The 20,454-nt window shown below is 46.2% G+C and overlaps 1 protein-coding gene across 4 annotated transcripts in view; it reads left to right on the top strand.

Annotated features, from left to right (window-relative positions):
- Positions 1-20,454, top strand: part of LOC143843979 (heparan-alpha-glucosaminide N-acetyltransferase-like) — a 271,359-nt gene that overhangs the window by 71,306 nt on the left and 179,599 nt on the right. For all 4 annotated transcript variants that reach the window (XM_077350869.1, XM_077350873.1, XM_077350872.1 and 1 more), the window contains one exon: positions 16,774-16,856. In XM_077350869.1, the coding sequence (XP_077206984.1) occupies positions 16,774-16,856 (83 nt within the window). The remainder of the gene's footprint in view (positions 1-16,773; positions 16,857-20,454) is intronic.

Genomic DNA, 20,454 nt, shown 5'->3' with positions numbered 1-20,454 from the left:
GAACCTCACTGATGAGACAATCCTTGGCCCGGTCCCATATCGTTTTAACCTTTTGTTTTGAGGCTTGCTCCATCTGGCTATCAGAAGTCTTTGGCTGTTGCTTCTTTTGGAATCTCCCAAATTCAGTTCCCTGGTGGGTTAAACAATGTATCCATTCCCTGTATAAGAAAGCTTTGGCTCCAGTTTTCCTTTTCTGGGAAATGCTGACTTGAGCATTGCCTCACTTGTCGTCCTTGGCTCGGGCCCATAAAAATAAATCGGGGCACGCTTATAATGTCTTCGCCCTCTATTAAGGGTGTGTCCACAATGTCACTTCTATTTTATTTCATCCCCCCCCCCCACTTTCTAGAACATGCTGCTTGTATCATGCCCTTCCTCCCAGAACTGCATATTTGGAGAGGGTTTTTACTGTCATTATGAATGCCTCATTGACATGTTTGCAGCCTCCGAGCCCTGGATCAGCTTGATACAGCGAGCTGGGAAAAGCTGATGGAACTTTAAAACGGAGTTGTCAGTTAGCCAGGTTTAGCTTTTGCTAGAAGAATTTAGCCGGGGTGGGGGAGGGAAAATTAAGAACAATTTCAAGGTTGGAGGCGAGGGTTAGTTTCCCAGAGGTGAAAATGGAAGGGCAAAGCGAGAGTGTTTTGTGCTGTACGGCATGTTCTGTTTCGGTTGCAGGCCATCCAACAGATCTGAGGAGCGCTACAAACATCTGCAAATTTTGTCTTTTATTTTGCTTTGGCCAGAGATGATGGTGTTAAAGGCAGGCAGTGACAGTTCTATTGTGTCACCTTCTTTAGGATGCTTTCGGCTGATCCTGCGTTGAGCAGGGAGTTGGACTAGATGGCCTGTATGGCCCCTTCCAACTCTATGATTCTATGATTACATACCTCTTTCCCACTGAAGCCTGACTTGGCCGCAGCTTTTGATTCTATAGACAGGCAGCGCCTATGGCAAAAATTAGCAGACTTGAACATTGATAGGCGGCTCCTATTTCTGCTGCGGGAGTTGCACTTTGACACTTATGCTCAAATTAGAGTGGGAATTTCTGGCTCCCTAACCAACAAAATTCCAACATGCAAGGGCGTCAAGCAGGGATGTGTGTTGGCTCCCCTGCTGTTTAATTTATTCATTAACAACATTGTAGAAAGACTCTCTGGCCCACAATTTGTTTCTCCCATACTAGGAGGTCAAAAAATATCTATTTTACTCTATGCAGATGACATGGCCCTAATTTCCCTCACAAAAATTGGGATGCAAAGACTACTACAACAACTTGGTGCTTATTGTAAAGAAGAAGGTCTTAAAATAAACTACGATAAGACAAAAGTAATGGTCTTTAGAAAAAGGGCCAAAAAGTTCTCTTGGAGCATATCTGGAAATTCTGTTAGCCAGTGCAACTCATTTAAATATCTGGGTATCACATTTAGTGAGAGGTTGAATTGGAAACTTCATCTGGACACCATTAGAGCCTCTGCAACACGCCTAGTGGGCACTATTCTGAAGTTTTATTATACAACAGGAGGCTTCCTCATCGATCCAGCCCTCAAATTATACAAGTGCAAGGTTATCCCCCATCTTTTGTATGGAGTAGAGGTCTGGGGATGGAAGGAAAACTTCATACCTAGGCTAGAATCTGTTCAAAATATATTCTTAAGGCGAATTCTAGCCCTACCTAGGGGAACTCCGGCTGTTTTGATGAGGGCAGAAACAGGTCTGCCTTCTCTTAGTGCCCGAGTACATTTGGCAATTTTAAAACAGTGGAAAAACCTCAGGTTAGCCAACATAAACAAATTTAGTCATCAGTCCTTTAATATAATGTTATCTAAGGATCCAGCACGGCATTGCCTTATTAATAGCCTTATTGCACGCTACTCCATCCCCGATGACCTCCTAAATCCTTCAGCTAATAACTCTCACCTTAGAGACTGGATCTTCAAAAGTGATGCCCAGTTAGACAGAATGCAAATTTTGGAAATTAAGACAGCAACATGGTTTAAGCGGTTTAAATATGACCATCGTAGATCCTCTTATCTAATGAAAATCAGTAACCATAATCTCAGAGTAGCTTTTACATCACTTCGATTCGAAACGATGCCTACAGAGGTACTGGCGGGTCGATTTAGCTGTACGCCAAAAAACCAGCGTTTCTGTATTTGTGGTGCACAAGCTCTGGAGGATTTACCCCACTACATCTTTGACTGCTTACTTTATGCCCAACCCAGAGCCAAATTCCTCAATGAGACCTTACGGGGTTCTAACCTTCACTCCGTTGCTGAAAAGATAATCTATCTTTTATCTGACCAGGTTGATGATGTAACATATAAAACCGCCCTATTTGCCTTGGCTGCAAGGAAAATAAGGGCCAATGTTACAACCACTAAGGCAGCCTCTTAACACTCTTGCACTTTGTATGCTGTTTCAGTTTTTTGGTCTTAAATTTTATATTTTTATACAGTTCCTTTTATTCTATTTTACTGTTTGTAAATTTGTATTTTACATTTTGTAAAGGCTTATGGCTATATACAAATAAATGTATCTTATCTATCTTATCTATGATTCTATGATCTTCAGCTCTGGGGAACAAACACTCTCCTTGTCCAAGCCAGGATTAGGGATAAAGTTGACATTCCCACCTGATCAGGAAGGCGGGGGGAGGGGTGTCACCAGATACATATTAGGAAACTCATGGAGGTTTAGGGGTGGGGCCTGGGGAGACAAGGACCTCAGCTAGACCCAGTGCCAATGATTCCACCCTCCAAAGCATCCATCCAGGACAAGTATGATCCAGGACCAGGGCACCAAGCCCCACGAAGAAAGGCTGATGGTCTTGGGAATGTTCAGCCTGGAGAAGAGGAGGTTGAGAGAGGACAGGATGGCTCTCTTAAAGGCTCTGAAAGCTTGTCCATTGAATGAGGTCACGGAGTGGTTCTTGTTGGCAGCAGAGTATAGGACCCGTGGTAATGGCTTTAAACTATGTGTAGATGGATATCAGGAAAAAAAATCACAGTCAGAGTGGTTCAGACGTTGAATTGGCTGCCTGAGTAAGTGATGAGCTCCCCCTCACTGCTGGTCTTTAAGCAGCAGCCAGACAGTCCAACCCCCTGCTCAATGCAGGATCACACTAAAATTATTATGAATGCTTTAGGCTGATCCTGTATTGAGCAGGAAGTTGGCCTAGAAGGCCTGTATTTTTGTTGTTGTTGTTACCCCTTTGAACTCTATGATTCTAGTATTTTCTCCAGGGGAATTGATCTCTGTAGCCTGGAGATGAGCAGGGGCATCAGAAAGTCTGCACTTAACATAGTCAGCTGAGTGATAGGGCAACCCTAAAGCTGAAACCAAGACATACAGGAGCTGAGACAGTACCAGGTTGAAAGCCAAGGCACAAATCAAGAGTAGGCTTACCAATTCCTGGAGTTTTTGAACAATGTCTGTGATGGGAAGAGAGAGTCTGCAGAAGGATTTCTGTTAGAAGTGCAATCAGCACATAATTCGGTGAAGTTAACCTTAAAGGGTTGTTGTTAAGCTGCTCAGTTGTACCGGTGTGTTCAACTAGAGGAAGAAGAAGAAGAAGAAGAAGAAGAAGAAGAAGAAGAAGAAGAGTTGGTTCTTATATGCCGCTTTTCCCTACCCGAAGGAGGCTCAAAGCGGCTTACAATCGCCTTCCCTTTCCTCTCTCCACAACAGACACCCTGTGGGGTGGGTGAGGCTGAGAGATCACTGATATCACTGTTTGGTCAGAACAGCTTTATCAGTGCCGTGGCGAGCCCAAAGTCACCCAGCTGGTTGCATGTGGGGGAGCGCAGAATCGAACCTGGCATGCCAGATTAGAAGTCCGCACTTCTGATCACTACACCAAACTGGCTCTACACCAAACTAAATTCCCCAGCACATGGCTTCAGGTCGTTTGTTGAAGCTGGGCCACCACCCACATCCTCTTTCTTCAGTAAGAGAAGCATTTTCTTCTAGCAAGGAGGAAGCATCCTCCATTAAGCTCTCAGCTCTCTCCATGTAATCCTGCCCGTAGCCTAGCCATAGGGGCTTGCAATGTATTTGTAACTACTTTCTCAGCTTTTGAGCACTGTTTCAGTAAGGAGACTGAAGCAGATGAATATGACATATTTTCATGTATAATCCTTTCAGTAAAGATTATTTCTCTTAAACCTCAAAGCACTGTCAGTCTGGATCTATACCTCATCCACAAAAGGTAACCAATAACTATAAATGCTTTGTAATCCAATCTGTATTTATCTGGAGTGACCTAGGACCAAGTCTAGTCCACATATCCCAATAGTTTCACTTAAAATCAGTATGTATATGTGTTAAGTGCTGTCAAGAAATGTATTACTTTTGGCTGTCATTTTGACAGGCATGGGTTCAGGAGTGTATAAAATAGATCCTGTGCAATCAAAGTCACAAGGGACTTCCCCCGAATGCTCCTCTATCCATCTTCTGAGTTGTTGCCCTTAAGTTGTGTAAACATTTTGATTGAACAGAGATCGTCTGTCTGGAAATGTATCCACTCACAAACCGTGCCGGTTGATCTCCCACAAACATGATTTTGTGAACTGCAAAACTGCAAAAATTCACCACCAACTCTCATCTGTGAACTGGTTCATGGCCTCCTCTAATGTCTATGCTTCCTCTTCACCATCCTCCTCAAAGTCGCTTTCCTATTTTCCATGGAAGTTTCTCCTACCCGGCAATGTATATGTCTTATGACAGGGCGTGCCAGAGTTCCTGGTCCTAGAAAGGCTGGATTAGAGTCCTACAGTTCATTGAGGGGAAATGGTAGAACTCCTGTCCTGGGTAGAATCTGCACTGGGCTTTTTATCCCCAGTGACCCTGAAATAAAGAAAGTCATCTACATGTTATTTGATTTCCATTGTATTTAGCACTTTAAATTTTGCCAGTGCAATGTCTATGGCCTATTATGCACGGACGCTGAAACGGCGGCATGGAGAATGCAGAAGAGGAAGAAGCGAAGCAAACCACTTATGCACGGGCCGGAATGCAATGGTGGCAAAAGCCAGAGTATCCGATTATGCACGCAGCTACTCCGGAGCCGGTTGCCACCTGCAGCGTGCATAATTGGTGATTTTAGCCGCCGTCATTCCACCCTGAATGCGGACCTTCCATTCTGTGCATAATGGGCCTATGATTGATCCACAGTGATACTACCTTTGCCCCGTGATATCTATGAGCAGATATAGCTCACTACATTTGAGAAATCTGCTCTGAGGGCCCCAGTAAAACTGTAGATCTTTGCATTATGTTGGATTAACTTCCTCCCCGGCGCCTCCAACGCTGACATAGCGAATCACTCTGTCGCTGATTGGTCAGGGTGTCAGTTCAAAGACTGCCTGGTACCCAGTTGCTATTCTCTCAAAAGACTTAATTTTACTCTCATTTTGTGATCTGTTTTTAAGTGACTGTGCTCCAAAAGCCCACACTTCTCTGAGCAGAGATTTGCCTTGGATTATTCCCTCCTTGTTCTCTGTGAGGCTGCTGCTTCCCTTCCTCCCCTGCTCCTGCAAAAAAAGAAAGATAAACAAGCAGCCTTGTGTTCCACTTGCCCCTCCCCTGGCTTGCTCTTGCTGCATTGTTGGGAGACAAAATGCAGGAAATACCAGCCTTGTGTTCCTTTAATGCCAGCTGGAGCTTCACCCAACACCACACCCCAATCAAGCGGGAAGTAGACCGAAAATGGGGACAATGCAAATGCAGAAGGGTGACGTGTTTAAAACCGACCAGAATTTGGCAAGATTTACAGTAGAGAAAAAGTAAGTGCAGAACCAGCCCTGGTTAGGGTTGTCCACCTCCAGGTGACACCTGAAGATCTGGAATTACAACTCCAGACTACAGAAATGAGTTCCCCTGGAACAAATTGCTGCTTTGTTGTGTAGAATTTTTGGCATTACACTCTGCTGAGCTACCGCCCCCCAACTCCACCTTCTCCAAGCTTCACTACTATATCTTCAGGAATCTCTCAACCTGCAGTTAGCAACTCCAGTCCCGGTGCCAGAGGCTTCATTAAAATCCCCTTTATGGCTCTTTTGAGGGATGGGGAAGGGGAGAGTCTTAAGCCCAAATCTCCTGACATTGTCAGTTAGCAGAGTTTAGCATCTGCTCAAATAATTTTATTTTTTACTATTTTACTCTTCACCAAAAGGCTTGATGGTTTTAACTGTGCAGAGGCAGCAATAATGGAAGAGAGAGATGTTGGCAATGAAATGGCCCAATGGGAGTGTTGCCAATAAAAGCTGCACCTGAAATTTCGGTCCAAGCCGACAGCACAAAAACTTGGACTTCTCGAGACGTGAATTGGAGCCGACTGCCCAAAGAATAGAGCACAAAACATGTGCACAAATAGAGCACAAAAACTCTGCTGCTCAAAGCCCCTCTCAGCAGCAGAGTTTCTGCTTAGATTCACCTGAAGGGGGGGAGAGAAGTACTATCAGGTGGATTCTCGTGTGGCCAGTTTTTGTGTTTATGGGGGGGGGGGGGAGAGCCAACATCGAATCGGGCTGTACAAATGTCATCCAACATCTCCTCAGTTCTGGGAGGTGCTATTGCATGTCCCAGAAGACACTGGGAAATTAGGGTATGTGATTATTGTGAAAATAGGGGAAAGGAAGAGGGATTCTATCTTAGACTGAGTTCTAGAACCCAGTGCGAGAACTTTTTCTTCACAAAGGCAGACTCTGTGGGCCAATAATAACATCAGGAGTGCCCTACAGGGTCAGACCAGGGGTCCATCTAGTTCAGCATTCTGCCTCACACAGTGACCAACCAGTTTGTCTGGACAGCCAGCAACAGAGCATAGAGGTCAAGGCCTTTCCCTGGTAAGTACAGCAGAAGAGCCCTGCTGGATCAGACCTGTGGTCCATCTAGTTCAGCATCCTGCCTCACACAGCAGCCAACCAGTTCCCCTGGAGGGCCATCAACAGGGCAGAGAGGTCTGTTGCATCAGACCAGTGGTCCATCCAGGCTCATACACGGGCCAACCAGATCATATGGAGGGCCAAAAACAGGGCATGGAGGCTGAGGCCTTTCCTGAGGATGCCACTGATGCCCTTTCGACACCATAGCTAGTAGCCATGAATCTGTCTATTCCCTTTTAAAGGTTGTTTGTGCCTGTGGCTATTGCTTCATGCTCTGGCAGTGAATTCCACATTTTAATTACTCTCTGTGTAAAGTAGTATTTCCTTTTGTCTATCTTGAACCTATCTTGAACCTACTGCCCATCAGCTTCATTGGAGGTTTTCAAATTCTAGTCTAGAGGGCCAGCTTGGTGTGTTTAGCAGTGGTGGTTTCTAATCTGGCGAGTCGGATTTAATTCCCTGCTCCTCCACATTCAGCCAGCTGGGTGACCTTGGGCTCAGCGCTGATAAACCTGTTCTGACTGAGCAGGAATATCAGGGCTCTCTCAGCCTCTCCTCCCTCACAGGGTGTCTGTTGTGGGGAGAGGGAAGGGAAGGGGAGTGTAAACCACTCTGAGACTCCTTCTGGTAGGGAAAGTGGCACATAACCAACTCTTCTTCTTCTTCTTCTTCTTCTTCTTCTTCTTCTTCTTCTTCTTCTTCTTCTTCTTCTTCTTCTTCTTCATATCAGGGCTGGGAGAGCCCTGATATTACTGAAGAAGAAGAGTTGCTTTTCTCTCCCCGAAGGAGTCTCAAAGCGGCTTACAGTTGCCTTCCCTTTCCTCTCCCCACAACAGACACCCTGTGAGGTGGGTGAGACTGAGAGATCCCTGATATTCCTGCTCGGTCAGAACAGCTTTATCAATGCTGTGTTGAGCCCAAGGTCACCCAGCTGGCTGAATGCGGAGGAGCAGGGAATTAAATCCAAATCGCCAGATAAGAAGTCCACATTCCTAGCCACTACACCAAACTGGCTGTCACCAAGGAAGACCAGGGCTGCTATGCAGAGACAGACAACGGTGAACCATGTCTGTTAATCTCTTACCCTGACCCATATATCCCAGGCTAACCTCAGAAACCAGGCAAGGTTGGCCCTGGTTAATACATGGATGGGAGACCACCAAGCATGTCCAGGGCTGCTATGCAGAGGCAGGCAATGGTGAGCCATCTCTAAATGTCTCTTGCCTTGAAAACTCTATTGGGGGGGGGGGAGTCACCATAAGTTATTCACGACTTGACAGCACAAAAACAACAGAAGACCAAAAATAAGAACAATCTTTCTGATCTTTAGGATTCAGGAGTCCACAACAGGTGATGCTGTAAATATTCAAGGTTCCAAGCGACCCAATCCTGGATGAAATTAACTTTCTATAGATGGGTTAAACCCACGTGCTTTCCTCTTTTTCATCAATTTAAATAGCTTCCAAATAACCTCTGCCATTTAACTGGAACCATTTGACTCAAAACCTTAACCAGTTTAAGGAAGGTTGTGTAGCAGTTTGCTCTCCCAGAAAATTAATGGCCTGGCAACTTACTCTGGCTGTATCAAGCATTTGTGTCCCCCCTCCGGTAGAAGCTCTGCTGACCTCTCTGTGCCTCCAGAAGAGCTGGATTAACTAAAAATAGATGAGGGTAGAATGAAGTGACTCTCTGAAGTTCCGCTCTTGCAGACTGAAGACCTAAAAACATTCTCAAGTGACCCCTCCTGAGTAAAACACTAGAGAGGTCAGGAGTCCATTAATATCTTCAGTTCAGCCTCATTATGGTCTGCCATTTCAGACCAGCTAATTTCCCTTGTCCAAAGGTGAAAAATGAATTGGCGGGACCATTCTAAGCAATGCAGGAGATGAATTTTTGGAAGTTATCACACACGTCCACAGAAATGCACAGGAAAAGTATGGTGGCATTAGTTATTCATATAGAATAGGCTGCCAACCTCCTGGTGGGGCCTGCATATCTCCTGGAATTGAAACCGATCCTCAGACAATAGGGATCACTTCCCCTGGATGAAATGGCTACTTTGGAGGGTGAACCTCATCCTTCACTAGACCCAGCCCCAAAGTTAGCAACCGGATCAGACTAATCTTGGTCCAGAAATTTTGAATTCGTATAGAAATAAAGAAAGATGTAGGAAAAGGGTAAAGCAACAATCTAAAAATCTATTAAACTACGCATCAACATATTTTAAGAAAGAGTCCCAGCACTAATAAAACTCTCCAGGGGGTCTTCTATTCATCAGATTGGTGAGCTTTGCCATTGCGGCATCATCTTTCAGCTTCTCTGGCCATAAGTCCGCATCTGGTAGCTCTTGCTGCTTCCACCTTGAAGCAGTTAGAAGTCTACAGGTCAGGTAAATCTTATTGGGACATTTGGTTCATATAGCAGAGTTTGCCCATGCGTAGAAGTGTGATACTGAGTGTAGTAAATAAGTCTCCCAAGAAGTTCAGTAGATCCCGGTTGCAGTCAAAAGGAGAGAGAGATTCCTAGTCTAAAGAGTCCTTTCCATGTCACATATTTCCAGCTTGTCTGGTATCTGATCCAGAGTGGAGTCGTAGTTAAGAGCCTCTAATCTGGCAAGCCGGGTTTAATTCCCCACTCCTCCACATGCAGCCAGCTGCTGGACCTTGGACTCGCCCCAGCCATGATGTTCTCACTGAGCACCTCCCTCACAGGGTGTCTGTTTTGGGGAGAGGAAGGGAAGAAGATTGTAAGCAGGTTTGAGACTCCTTTGGGGAATGAAAAGCGGGATATAAAAACCAACTCTTATTTTTCTTCTTCTTTGCCCCGGCTTGAAGTAGCATGTGGCTGTCAAAGCATACAATCAATATAGGATGATGCCCATTCATTTAATTCCATCTTATTTATTTCTTTTAAGTTTCCATTTTGCTGTTTGACCCAAGGAATCCTCAGCATATCTTACAAAATTATGAGAGGTGGGAAAAGTAGGGTTGTCAGCCTCCAGATAGAACCTTGAGATCTTCCAGAATTATACCAGATCTCCAGACTACAGAGAGCAGTTCCCCTGGAGGAAATGGCTATTCTGGAAGGTGGACACTAGGGCATAATACCCCACTGTGCTCCCTCCCCTCTGCAAATCCCACCCTCCCCACTCTCCACACCACAAATCTCCAGGAATTTCTAGGGATGCCAGTAAGACCTCTACAGGCAACACAGATCAGTTCCCTTGAAGAAAATGGCTACTTTGGAGCATTAGGCTCCACTGAGGTCCCTTCCTTCTCCAAATCCTGCCCACTCCCAGCTCCACCCACAAAGTCTCCCCATGGCAACCCAGAGCTGGAACCCTAGAAATTTCCCCGTCCAAAACTGGCCTCCTATCATTGTGAGTGTTGGGCTGAACTTTTGTTTCTGCTTGCCTGCAGGTAGGGATGTGTGTGTTGGTGGCTGAACCGGCCGTTCCAGGTCGGCACAGCCAGTGCCGCGCTGGGGGGGGGGGGGTGCAGGGAGGGCGCTGGTGCATAATTTGGCGCACACACACAGTCACCTTTCTTTAGTGCAGTAAACATGAGCATTATAAACCATCCAGGTAAAACCTACAATGAATGCGATTCTAAAACATGATCCTTAAAAAAAATGGCCATTCCATTGCCCTGAAACTGACCCAGTATAAAAACAGCACATAGCTGGATAATTCTCAGAAGACAAGCAAAAAGAAAAAACCAAAACAAAGGTGGGTGGGTGGGAGCATGGTGGGCCTCCTCTTGGGAATATATTCCACAGGGAAGGTATAATCATCAAATTGTCCCTGCTTCTAGGTAAGTTTAAAATGCAATAATAAAAGTGGACACATAAGACCACACAAAATAGTTCTCTTTCTCTCAGCATAATTCCTACCTCGCAAGGACTGGAGTTCATATCATGTTTTCAGTCCTCATCTGTATTGTATCTTAAGGCCCACCAAATCCTCTTCCACTATAAGCCACACATTAAATATTGTGACGTGGAAATACAGCCAATCAAATTAGTGGTTTCATAAGAGCTCATGAAGGTCCCAGTGCGGGGTTGCAGCACAAGACAGTTAACAAAAACAGGGTGGCTCTTACCTGTAACCATTGTTCACTAACGTCTTGTGTGCAGACACATATGCCCTCCCTCTGTCCCCGATATGAGCCTGCTGAATTGGTTTAAGTTTCAGGACTCTACGTTCACAGACCGAGCTTTTGCTCTCATCTTGTATTCTCATTTCTCAACTAGTCATGCTGGCAGTGGGGCTTTAGAACGGAGGGACAGGGACGCTCCACCCTCAAAACACACAATGCGCCAGGCAGGAAACTGGGCCCGTGCATGGTTTGGGTCGCTTGGAGTACCCCCCGTAGGAGCTTTAGTGAAAAGTCTTTCGCAGCCGGCCCGCACCGTCCCAAAGTGGGTCTGAACACAAGATGTCAATGAAGAACAGTTACACGTATGAGCAACCCTGTTTTCTGTTGTTACCTGCCCTGAGCCAACTGGGATGGGTGGGCTATAAAATCAGACATTATTCTTATATATCATTAATACACAAGAATGACTGCTGAGCTTGGATCATAATAATAGTAATAAACTAGACGAAACTAAGGTGTGACTCAGGATGCAGAGGTGTAGTGTAATTAACTTGCTTAGAGCAGAGGGGAAATGCTTGTATGGGAGAGAACATTAGCACCTGTTGTCCTGAACTGGTTGAATGAACTCAAGGTCAGCAATCTCTCAGGTGCTCCTGGACAGTTCTAGCCCAGTGGTTCTCAACCTAGGGGTCCTGACTCCATTTGGGGTCACCTGGCCCCTTCTGTGCTGTCCCCAGGTTGTTTGCAGCCAGGGGTAGCGGTGATGGGCGGTGGCGGCAGGTGGCAGCAGGCGGGCGGGCGGTGGCAGCAGAGCCATTGCAATGGCTGCCTCCACGCTGCCTCCACTGTTGTGCGCCTGCGTGCCTGCATGAACGCAAGCACATGCTCGCACACGCATGCTTCCCGCATGCATACACACGCTGCCACTGCCCCCGCTGCTGCCACAGTTGAGGTCGTGGCATCAGAGTGGTTGAGATCCGCTGTTCTAGCCAATCTACTGCAGACCAACACAGCTTCCCTCTGAAACGATATTCGCCAGGGGAACTGATCCCTGTTGTTTGCAGATCCACCTTCTAGGAGATCTCTGGACCCCACCTGGAGGTTGGCAACTCTGCCCCTACGGGAGGAGCATTGGTGCTCTGGGATGTCTAGTTCAGCACATTCTAAGTGCAAGGATCACTGCACCTTTTTAGAGAAACTGCAGCAAGCAACTCACCAGGAGTGGCCGTCTGTGTGTGCCTAGCGTTCTTCCTGCGATAGCCCAGAGCTTGAAAGGGCAATTCTGTGCCAAGGAAGGAGGCAGCTATCTCCAATCTGGCATCTGAAAATGACAAAGCGATCTATCAAACAGAATTAGACAGGCAGATCCTTCCTGTTCTGTTTAGTGTTGTAATTCAATCTGGGCCCAGCCAGAGGCCCGACCAGGAGAGAACTGCTCCTTCAAATCTAATGAAGCCCTGCCCGCCTTTCCCACCCCACGAGCATTAGCATGGAAACTTCCTCTATTTTTATGCGCAGAAGGACAGGCTGTGCATGTCAGGAAGAATTTATCCAAGCAGTTGAGCTTTTGGAGACGCACGCTTGTTATATCGCGGTTCAGGGAGCATAATACACTTTCAATGCTTGCTACCTGTTGACTTCTGCATGCCGTTAATAGAGCAGCTGACCTCTGTTTACTTACGCAGATTTTGATGCATTCCTGTTTACCATTTTTGAAAAAGAGGGGCCATGCCGTGCAATGACTTACGTCTGATTAAGCGCAAAAACATAATCACAGCAGAGTGGTTTGTGTGTTTGCGACAGAGGGGGAAACGTGCGCTCCAAAATGCTTGCCTCTCTGAAACCCCATGTTTTCTGCCTGCCAGCATCAAATCGGGATATGTGGCTTTCACAGTTGTGGATTTGGATTCAGAGCTCCCTTTTCTGACTGTCTGTGTTTTCCGTTAAAAAGCTACCAGGTTTCTGCTAGGGTCGGCTGGAAAAGGTATGGGAAACGGTCTGTGAGATAAGGCTGCATGAGATTCCTGGAAGAGGCCAACGCTGATTCTTCCATGCCCCGTGTTCCCCGCTCCAAAATTTAGAGAATCAGATTGTGATCAGCAAATGAACAAAATGTACAAACTGTCTTAATTTGCATCATTTAAACAGTCTACCATCCTTCTTTGCGCATAATCCTGGCAAGGTGGTGATGTCACAGAGACACAGGAAGTCATGTCATGCATAGAGAGGCTGCCCCACCCCCTTGAGTGATAATGAGACAGCACTGGCTGGTAGCAGGGATTATCTCGCCAGTGAAAGCCTGATAAGCTACCTGTTGGGCGAGGTAGGAGAATGAAATTTGAATCCAGTGTTCAAGTTAGATTTTATTGCATGTAGCCACAGGCCATTACAATCTAAAAAAGATATAAAAGGATTTAAAACATTTAAAATCCGTATCCATTGTTGTTCCTGTATATATTTATGAAACAGCCTAGGGGGTGGGACGTGTCCTGGGCAAAGGGTTGTGGTGGAGGGCTTGCTAACAAGGGCCTCTTGGCCTGCTAGGCTGGGCCTGCTGACCAGGGCCTCCTGGCCTCCTGACTGTCTGCTAAGGAGCTCTGTCCCGGGTCTCCTAACAAGCTGCCCATCTCCCGCCTGTCCCACTTGATCTGGCTGCCACCTGCAGCCCAAAGCCACCTTAAGCTGCCTGGGCCAGGGGCCAGGGGAGGGGGCCCTTTCAAGGCCCGTTCTTAGGAACGGGCTTTGCAGCTAGTCAGTAATAAAACAGTAAATAAAAGAATGTGGAATGTCAGATAATAATTACTCAGCATCATAAGAACATTTCTAGATTACATTCGTCCACTTATCATACTATTATTCTAATTATTTGCTCTCTGCTGAACCACTTTGGCCCTAATTTTCTTCACCGCAAGGGCAAATAATGACATTTTGTAAGAAACAAATGAATTAGTATCCGCTAACAAAAACACAAGTTTTCCCTGGTCGAATTTATCATTTAGCCTATCTAGTAGGCCAGCAAGAAATTTGGTTCTAGGATAGAATGGGCAAATAAGTGTATAATGTAGGAGATCCTCCAAGACTAAAGCTCCACAGATACCGAAGCATTGATCTTATAGTGTTTTATGGTATCGCCCACTCAGTAGAGCTGTTGGCATTGTTTGAAATCGCATGGAAGTGGATGGTTCTCTGAGACTATGAGATGAAAGGTATAGGGAGGATTTGAATCCAATGGCACCTTTAAGACCAACAAAGTTTTATTCAAGGTGTGAGCTTTCGTTTGCAGGCACAGCTCCTCTGACCATGACATAGGAACCATCAGAGAACAGATACCAGGAGAGAATGTGTAGCAGTGCATTAGTAAACAGCCTCATGAAGATATCCAACAGAAATACAGTATAATGAAGAGGTTTAGCACAATCAAATAATGCCTTGCTTGAATAAAAGAGTTCATCAGTCCTTTGGATTCAATTCCTATTAACAAAAGCATAAGGGCAATAAAAATGTTAAGGGTAGTGATTAATGGCAGACACTTCTCCAGTTGTGAAAAGAAAGTAATTAAAAGACACCTGTTGCTAGCCCCATCTATCTCCACCCCAGCATCGAAGCTTCCCCATAAGTGACAAGTCGTGCTGAGTTCAGTCTCCTGTCCTAACACCAGAGAGTTAGATTCTAAATTACATTACATCACTGGAAAGGGAAATTGTTGGGTTGCAGGTTATGATAGTACTCAATGGAATCCCCAGGACTCAATAGGGATATTGGTTTCTTATCTCGCTACATATGCTAACCTCATTTACCCCTTATATTCCTTACAATCCCCTCTTAATTTTATTTCATTTGGGACAACGGGACTGTAATGTGATATAATGAAGTATGAAATGTAATTTAGAATCAAACTCTCTGGTCTTAGGACAGGAGACCGAACTCAGCATAGCTTGTCACATGTGGTGATGATTTGATTGAATTGATTAATCTGTTTAAATTAAAGTGACCAGATTTTAACATTGGTAAAGCGGGACACCATTGACCGGGGGGGTGGTTGATTAAAAAACAAACATTTTCATAGAACGCATAGAATGCAAAAATAGTATTGTAATATATATGTTTTAATTTCAACGTAAGTACAATTTGCCAGGTGCCCCCAGATGTCCCTCCAAAAGTGGGACAATCTGGTCACCTTAGTTTAAATGGACCCAGTGGCAGGACAGTTAGAGCGGTTCCTCAGTGGAACAGGCCTCCTCGGGAGGTGGTGGGTTCTCCTTGGGAAGTTTTTAAGCAGAGGCTGGATAGCCATCTGACAGAAATGCTGATTTTATGAACTTAGGCAGATTGTGAGTGGGTAGGCAGGAAAGGATGTGCCAATGTTTGTCTCTTGTGGCCCTTCCTTGCATACTCAGAGAATTGTTGATTGCCACCGTGGGATGGTAGGTGAATTTCCTCCAGGCCAGGCTGAATTCTGGAGATTTGTGGTGGTGGTCAGGGGATCACTTTGGTGTGAAATTGTGGTCACTGTGGGTAAGGAGGTAGTTGTGAGTTCCTGCATTGCCCAGGGGGTTGGACTAGATGACCCTGGGGGTATCTTTTAATTCTATAATTCTATGAGACTTCCAACTTTCCAACTTTTTACAGTCTCAGAAACTATCTCAACCATTTTAGACCATTAAAATAGCTACTTTTTTAAAAAGTATGTAATTTTAAATAGCCAGTGGTAACTTAGTGACTAATATAATGTATTTATTTATTAATGTAGGCAGATTGTGAGTAGGTAGGCAGAAGGGACAGTGTTGGTGCTTGGCTCTTGTGGCCCTTTCTTGCATGGCCAGAGAAATCCCGATCACTACTTTGGGGTTCGGAGGTGAATTTCTTCCAGGCCTGACTGGACAGGGATTTTGGGGGGGAGGATAACGTGGGCATGGAATTGGGGTCACTGTGGGTAGGCAGGATATTGTGATTTCCCTGCATTCTGCAGAGGGTTGGACTGGATGACCCTGGAGGTCCTTTGCAACTTCATTATTTTTTCTGTGTGAGCCGTGGATCACTGTCTTTGACAGTTTTATTTCTAATATGTCTTTGTGAACCACAAATGGATTCGAGGGGTCTGATTGGCTGGTTTGGCAGGGAGTTATCATGTGGCTGTGTTTGGATGCTGTGACACAGTTTACTAATGTAACAAGATTAACTTTTGCTTATATATTCTTACTGTTATGATGGTCAGTTCTTAGTCTGACGAAGAGCGTTTGCATTCGAAAGCTCACGCCTTAAATAAATCTTTGTTGGTGCTACTGGACTCTGATTTTTTAATATAATTTTGAATTAAGCTACACTGATGAGACAAGACAGGCCAGGCCAAAATAATATGAGGAACATCACAGCCATGCAAGCAAAGTCTCTCCGCTACTGGAATTTGACAGAACCTACGTTCGAAGGGAAGACATTATCTTGCCAGTAGCAATGCCCTCCTTGCCTGAAAGGATTCCAGGGGGTAAAGATAGAAAGGCGGGACTTTATCATGTACAAGAATGCTACAAAATCTAGGAGAGCCAGGGCTACAAGCAAGGAACCGAGTTTAAAAGTTGCATTTCCAAGTCCTCAAGTCTCTGTGAAATCATTTTAAATCTGTATGTTTCCTCCTGACCCAAGAGCCAGGATTCCTCGATGCCGATGTTTTCGATCTTGGAAAGGATTTTATTGTCCTGATGGAGATTAATGGCTCACCTGGCATGTCAGTTAGTAAACCTCCTGGAAAGGCTGCAATTTGAGATTTTTTTTTGCCTTTTTTTTGTTTTCAGGAACCGAACTCCCCAGACTGCTCAAGGCCGGTGGCAGAGACAACCAAGCGTCGAAGACTCCTTTCCCTGGATACATTCAGAGGGTAAAGTAGCATCCTGTGAGGATTTTTCTTTCAAGCAACGCACAATAATACCCAGAAGATGGGTACAGGAGATACACGGAACACAAACCTGCCCTATGAGAGGCAGGCTGGCCTACTCCTTGTTGGGAAATTCTCTGAGATTTTAGAGTGGAGCCTGGGGAGAGTGGGGTTTGAGGAAGGGGGACCTCTGGGGTATAATGCCATACAGTCCATCCCCCAAAGCTGCCACTTTCTCCTGGAATTTGTGGTAATTCCAGGAGATCTCCAGGCCTTACCTGGTGGTTGGCATGGCTTTATGGGAAAGCATCTGCTTCGCATATTAAGGCCCAGATTGGTGTCCCAGATTTCCCACAAGGATCTCATGATGGCAAACATGGTCTTTCCTCTGGTTTATCCTTACGATAACCCAACGAGTCCAGTCAGTGACCTGGCCAGGCCTAACCTGCGAGCAGAGATTTGCACTTGGCTCATCCCAACCCGAGTCCTGCACTCGAACCCCTGCACCTCACTGGGCCAATCCTTAGTCGAGGGGCAACAGAACCCTTGGTGGGGTCCTCTGCTTTCATGCCCCACCTCTCCACTGTCAACCAGGGGACCGGTGGGGGAGAATTACAACCTCCCCCAACAGGGAACAATGCAGAAATTAACCACAACATGCCAATGTAACCTGAAAGTGATGTAGGCACATTGGGGATTTGGGGGGGGGGGGATGCTCTGGAATTTGGGCAAAACTCTGTTGTAGAAGCTAGAGTTTTGACTCTAAATCAGAGCATCGTTCTTCCATGTCCCTGACGTTCATGCATCACTTTCAGGTCATTTAGGCATGTCCCATTTATTTTCATCATTCCTTCCTGCACCCTGTAGGTTCAACATCACTACCATCCCCTGCCGGCAGGTCCAAAGGACCAGGCCTCCCTACTTTGGCCTTTCTAGTCCAAGGATCTCAAATAGCAAATGTCAGAAAGATCTTTCTCTACCGCTGGTTGGGGCAGCTGGTAGTGAGCTAGATGGACCATTGGTCTGACCGAGGATAAGGCAGCTTCATGCGTCCACAGAACTACTGCGAGTAGCACTGAGATAACGGGTTGGGTGCAGACTATCTTCTGCGTGCACAAGGCATTTTTGTGGGCAGTGCACAAGCCTCCTGTCCGTCCCAGCTGCCCACAGATGGCCAAAGAATGTGGCTCTTAGGGCAGGGGTAGTCAACCTGTGATCCTCCAGATATCCATGGGCTACAATTCCCATGAGCCCCTGCCAGCATTTGCTCATAAGAATTGTAGTCCATGAATATCTGGAGGACCACAGGCTGACTGCCCCTGTCTTAGGGGATAGGGGACTCTCAGGAACAGCACCAGATGCAAATTGGGGGGTTGTCTCAGGTACAGCAAATGGGTGCAAGTTGCCCTTGTCCTTTGCTTAGAGGATAACACAGTCTGATCCATCCCCTTGCTTCAAGGATTGCATTTTTTAACCCATCCTTGCAACCTTATGAGCATCATGTCACCTGCCAACACCTTTCCTGGTGCCTACCACATGTTTTTAGAAAGTGGGTAGTCCAGGCAGGGCTTTTCTCCAGCACGAGCCAGCATGGTGTCGTGGTTAAGAGCGGTGGCCTCTAATCTGGAGCGCTGGGTTTGATTCCCCACTCTTCCTCCATTTGCAGCCGTCTGGGTGATCTTGGCCACAGTCCTGTTAGAGCTGTTCCTTGCCGAATAGTTCTGTCAGAGTTCTCTCAGCCCTACCTACTTCACAGGGTGTCTGTTGCAGGGAGAGGAAAGGAAGGTGATTGCAAACTGCTTTGAGACTCCTTCAGGGAGAGAAAAATGAGGTCTAAAAACAGCTCCTCCTTTCTCTTCAAGGCATCTGATTGGCTGGGCAGATTTTTTTAAACTGTTGCTTTGACAGCAGCTGCCAACATAGCGCCAGGCTCTTCCCTGACTGAAGACGAGCGAGGGCAGCCATTTCGTGCTGGCTCTGCCTCCAAGAAGCTGTTTTGTGGCAGCCAAAATGCACTGCACTGTGTCCGAATCCCAGGGGTGCCTGCAGGCTCGGAAAGTCTGGGGCCTTCTGTGCTAGAAACTTTCCTCTTTAAAAAAGCAGAACCTGAGGATTTGGATTCTGCACTGGGGTGGGAAGCAGGGCTCAGTTTGCCGCTTTTCGAGTGGAATCGTGAGGCACACCCATCCTGGTTCAAGACTGGGATGTTTCCTGTAGAGTGAGTTGCTCTGTGCTCATGCATCTAGATGAGGAAAACAATGGTTTTGAACAATGCCCTAGATCAGGGGTAGTCAAACTGCGGCCCTCCAGATGTCCATGGACTACGATTCCCAGGAGCCCCCTGCCAGCGAATGCTGGCAGGGGGCTCCTGGGAATTGTAGTCCATGGACATCTGGAGGGCCGCAGTTTGACTACCCCTGCCCTAGATGCTCCTCTGGTATAAATAGTAATGGTAACAATAACATTAAGATCATCTTGAGAGGACGGCCGGTTAGTCTGGGTTCATATAGTCATCAGAGGTAAGCAGTTCACCAGACCTTTTCCATATGTATCTGCCACTGTATTTTCTTATTCGGCGTTAAAATCCCTTCTGGGCAAAAAAGAATTCACCGGGTAACTGCAGGGGACTTTTCTGCAACCTGAGTGCCTCAGGAGCTTGTAATTTGTTGCTGTTCGGTATCCTCTCCTTATTTCTAAATCATAACAAGAAATGGACCAGAATCAAAATATTTGAGCATTTTTAGTACTGAGGTTTCTTTAGCAGCGTTGTGTGCGCCACAGTTCCCCAAGCAGTCAGAGGTTCCAAGGCCTCATTGTACTGAGGCTGGTTTCATTGAGAGGGGGATTCGTGGCTAGGGTTGTGCTCTTCGGCTTGGTTCGGCTGCCTCAGTGATCACCAAAGCCTGAAGGAGGCCAGTGCTGAGGGACAGAGCGGAGGGGCATCACTGGCTGGCACACCACTGCCCCTCCTCTCCGCATCACTGGCCGCCTCAGGTGTTGGTGATCACCAAGGCAGCTGAACCAAGCCGAAGCACAGAACCCTATTTGTGGCATTTTGTAATATTGGCTTTATTTTATCCATGTGTAACAGGTCTGCAGATTTGTTTACCCCACATCTGAGTGATATGAAGACATGAGGCTGCCTTATACTAAATCTAAGTCGATATTGTCTTCTCGGAATGGCAAAGCCATATGTACAGCTGCCATACTGCCCTTCTGCACCCCCTTACCGAGGAGTTCCAACTGCCTGGTCCTGGCAGGGAAATCCCTGCTCTCAGCCCCAATCTTCTACCTTCAAGAAATTGAGGAGAGGAGGGGAAAAATGGTCCCTATCATGACTCCCTAGGAATGTCCCCTGGCATCTAAGGTCTTTTCCACAGAGACTGGGGGGAAATTCCTAGAGAGTCTTTACCATGGAGACTACGGGAAAGTTCTTAGAGTGTCAATCTCCATGCAGGTGGGCCTGGATTTCTCCTGGTATCACAACTGATCTCCAGACTGCCGGTATCAGTTCCCTTGATGATATGACAGCTTTGGAGGGTAGATTGTACGGAATCAAATTCTCACCGAGCTCTGTCCTCTTCTAAAACTTTACCCTCTG

The sequence above is a fragment of the Paroedura picta genome, chromosome 8, assembly GCF_049243985.1.
Source record: "Paroedura picta isolate Pp20150507F chromosome 8, Ppicta_v3.0, whole genome shotgun sequence".
Lineage (NCBI taxonomy): Eukaryota > Metazoa > Chordata > Lepidosauria > Squamata > Gekkonidae > Paroedura > Paroedura picta.
This window is presented reverse-complemented; position numbering and strand designations above follow the sequence as displayed.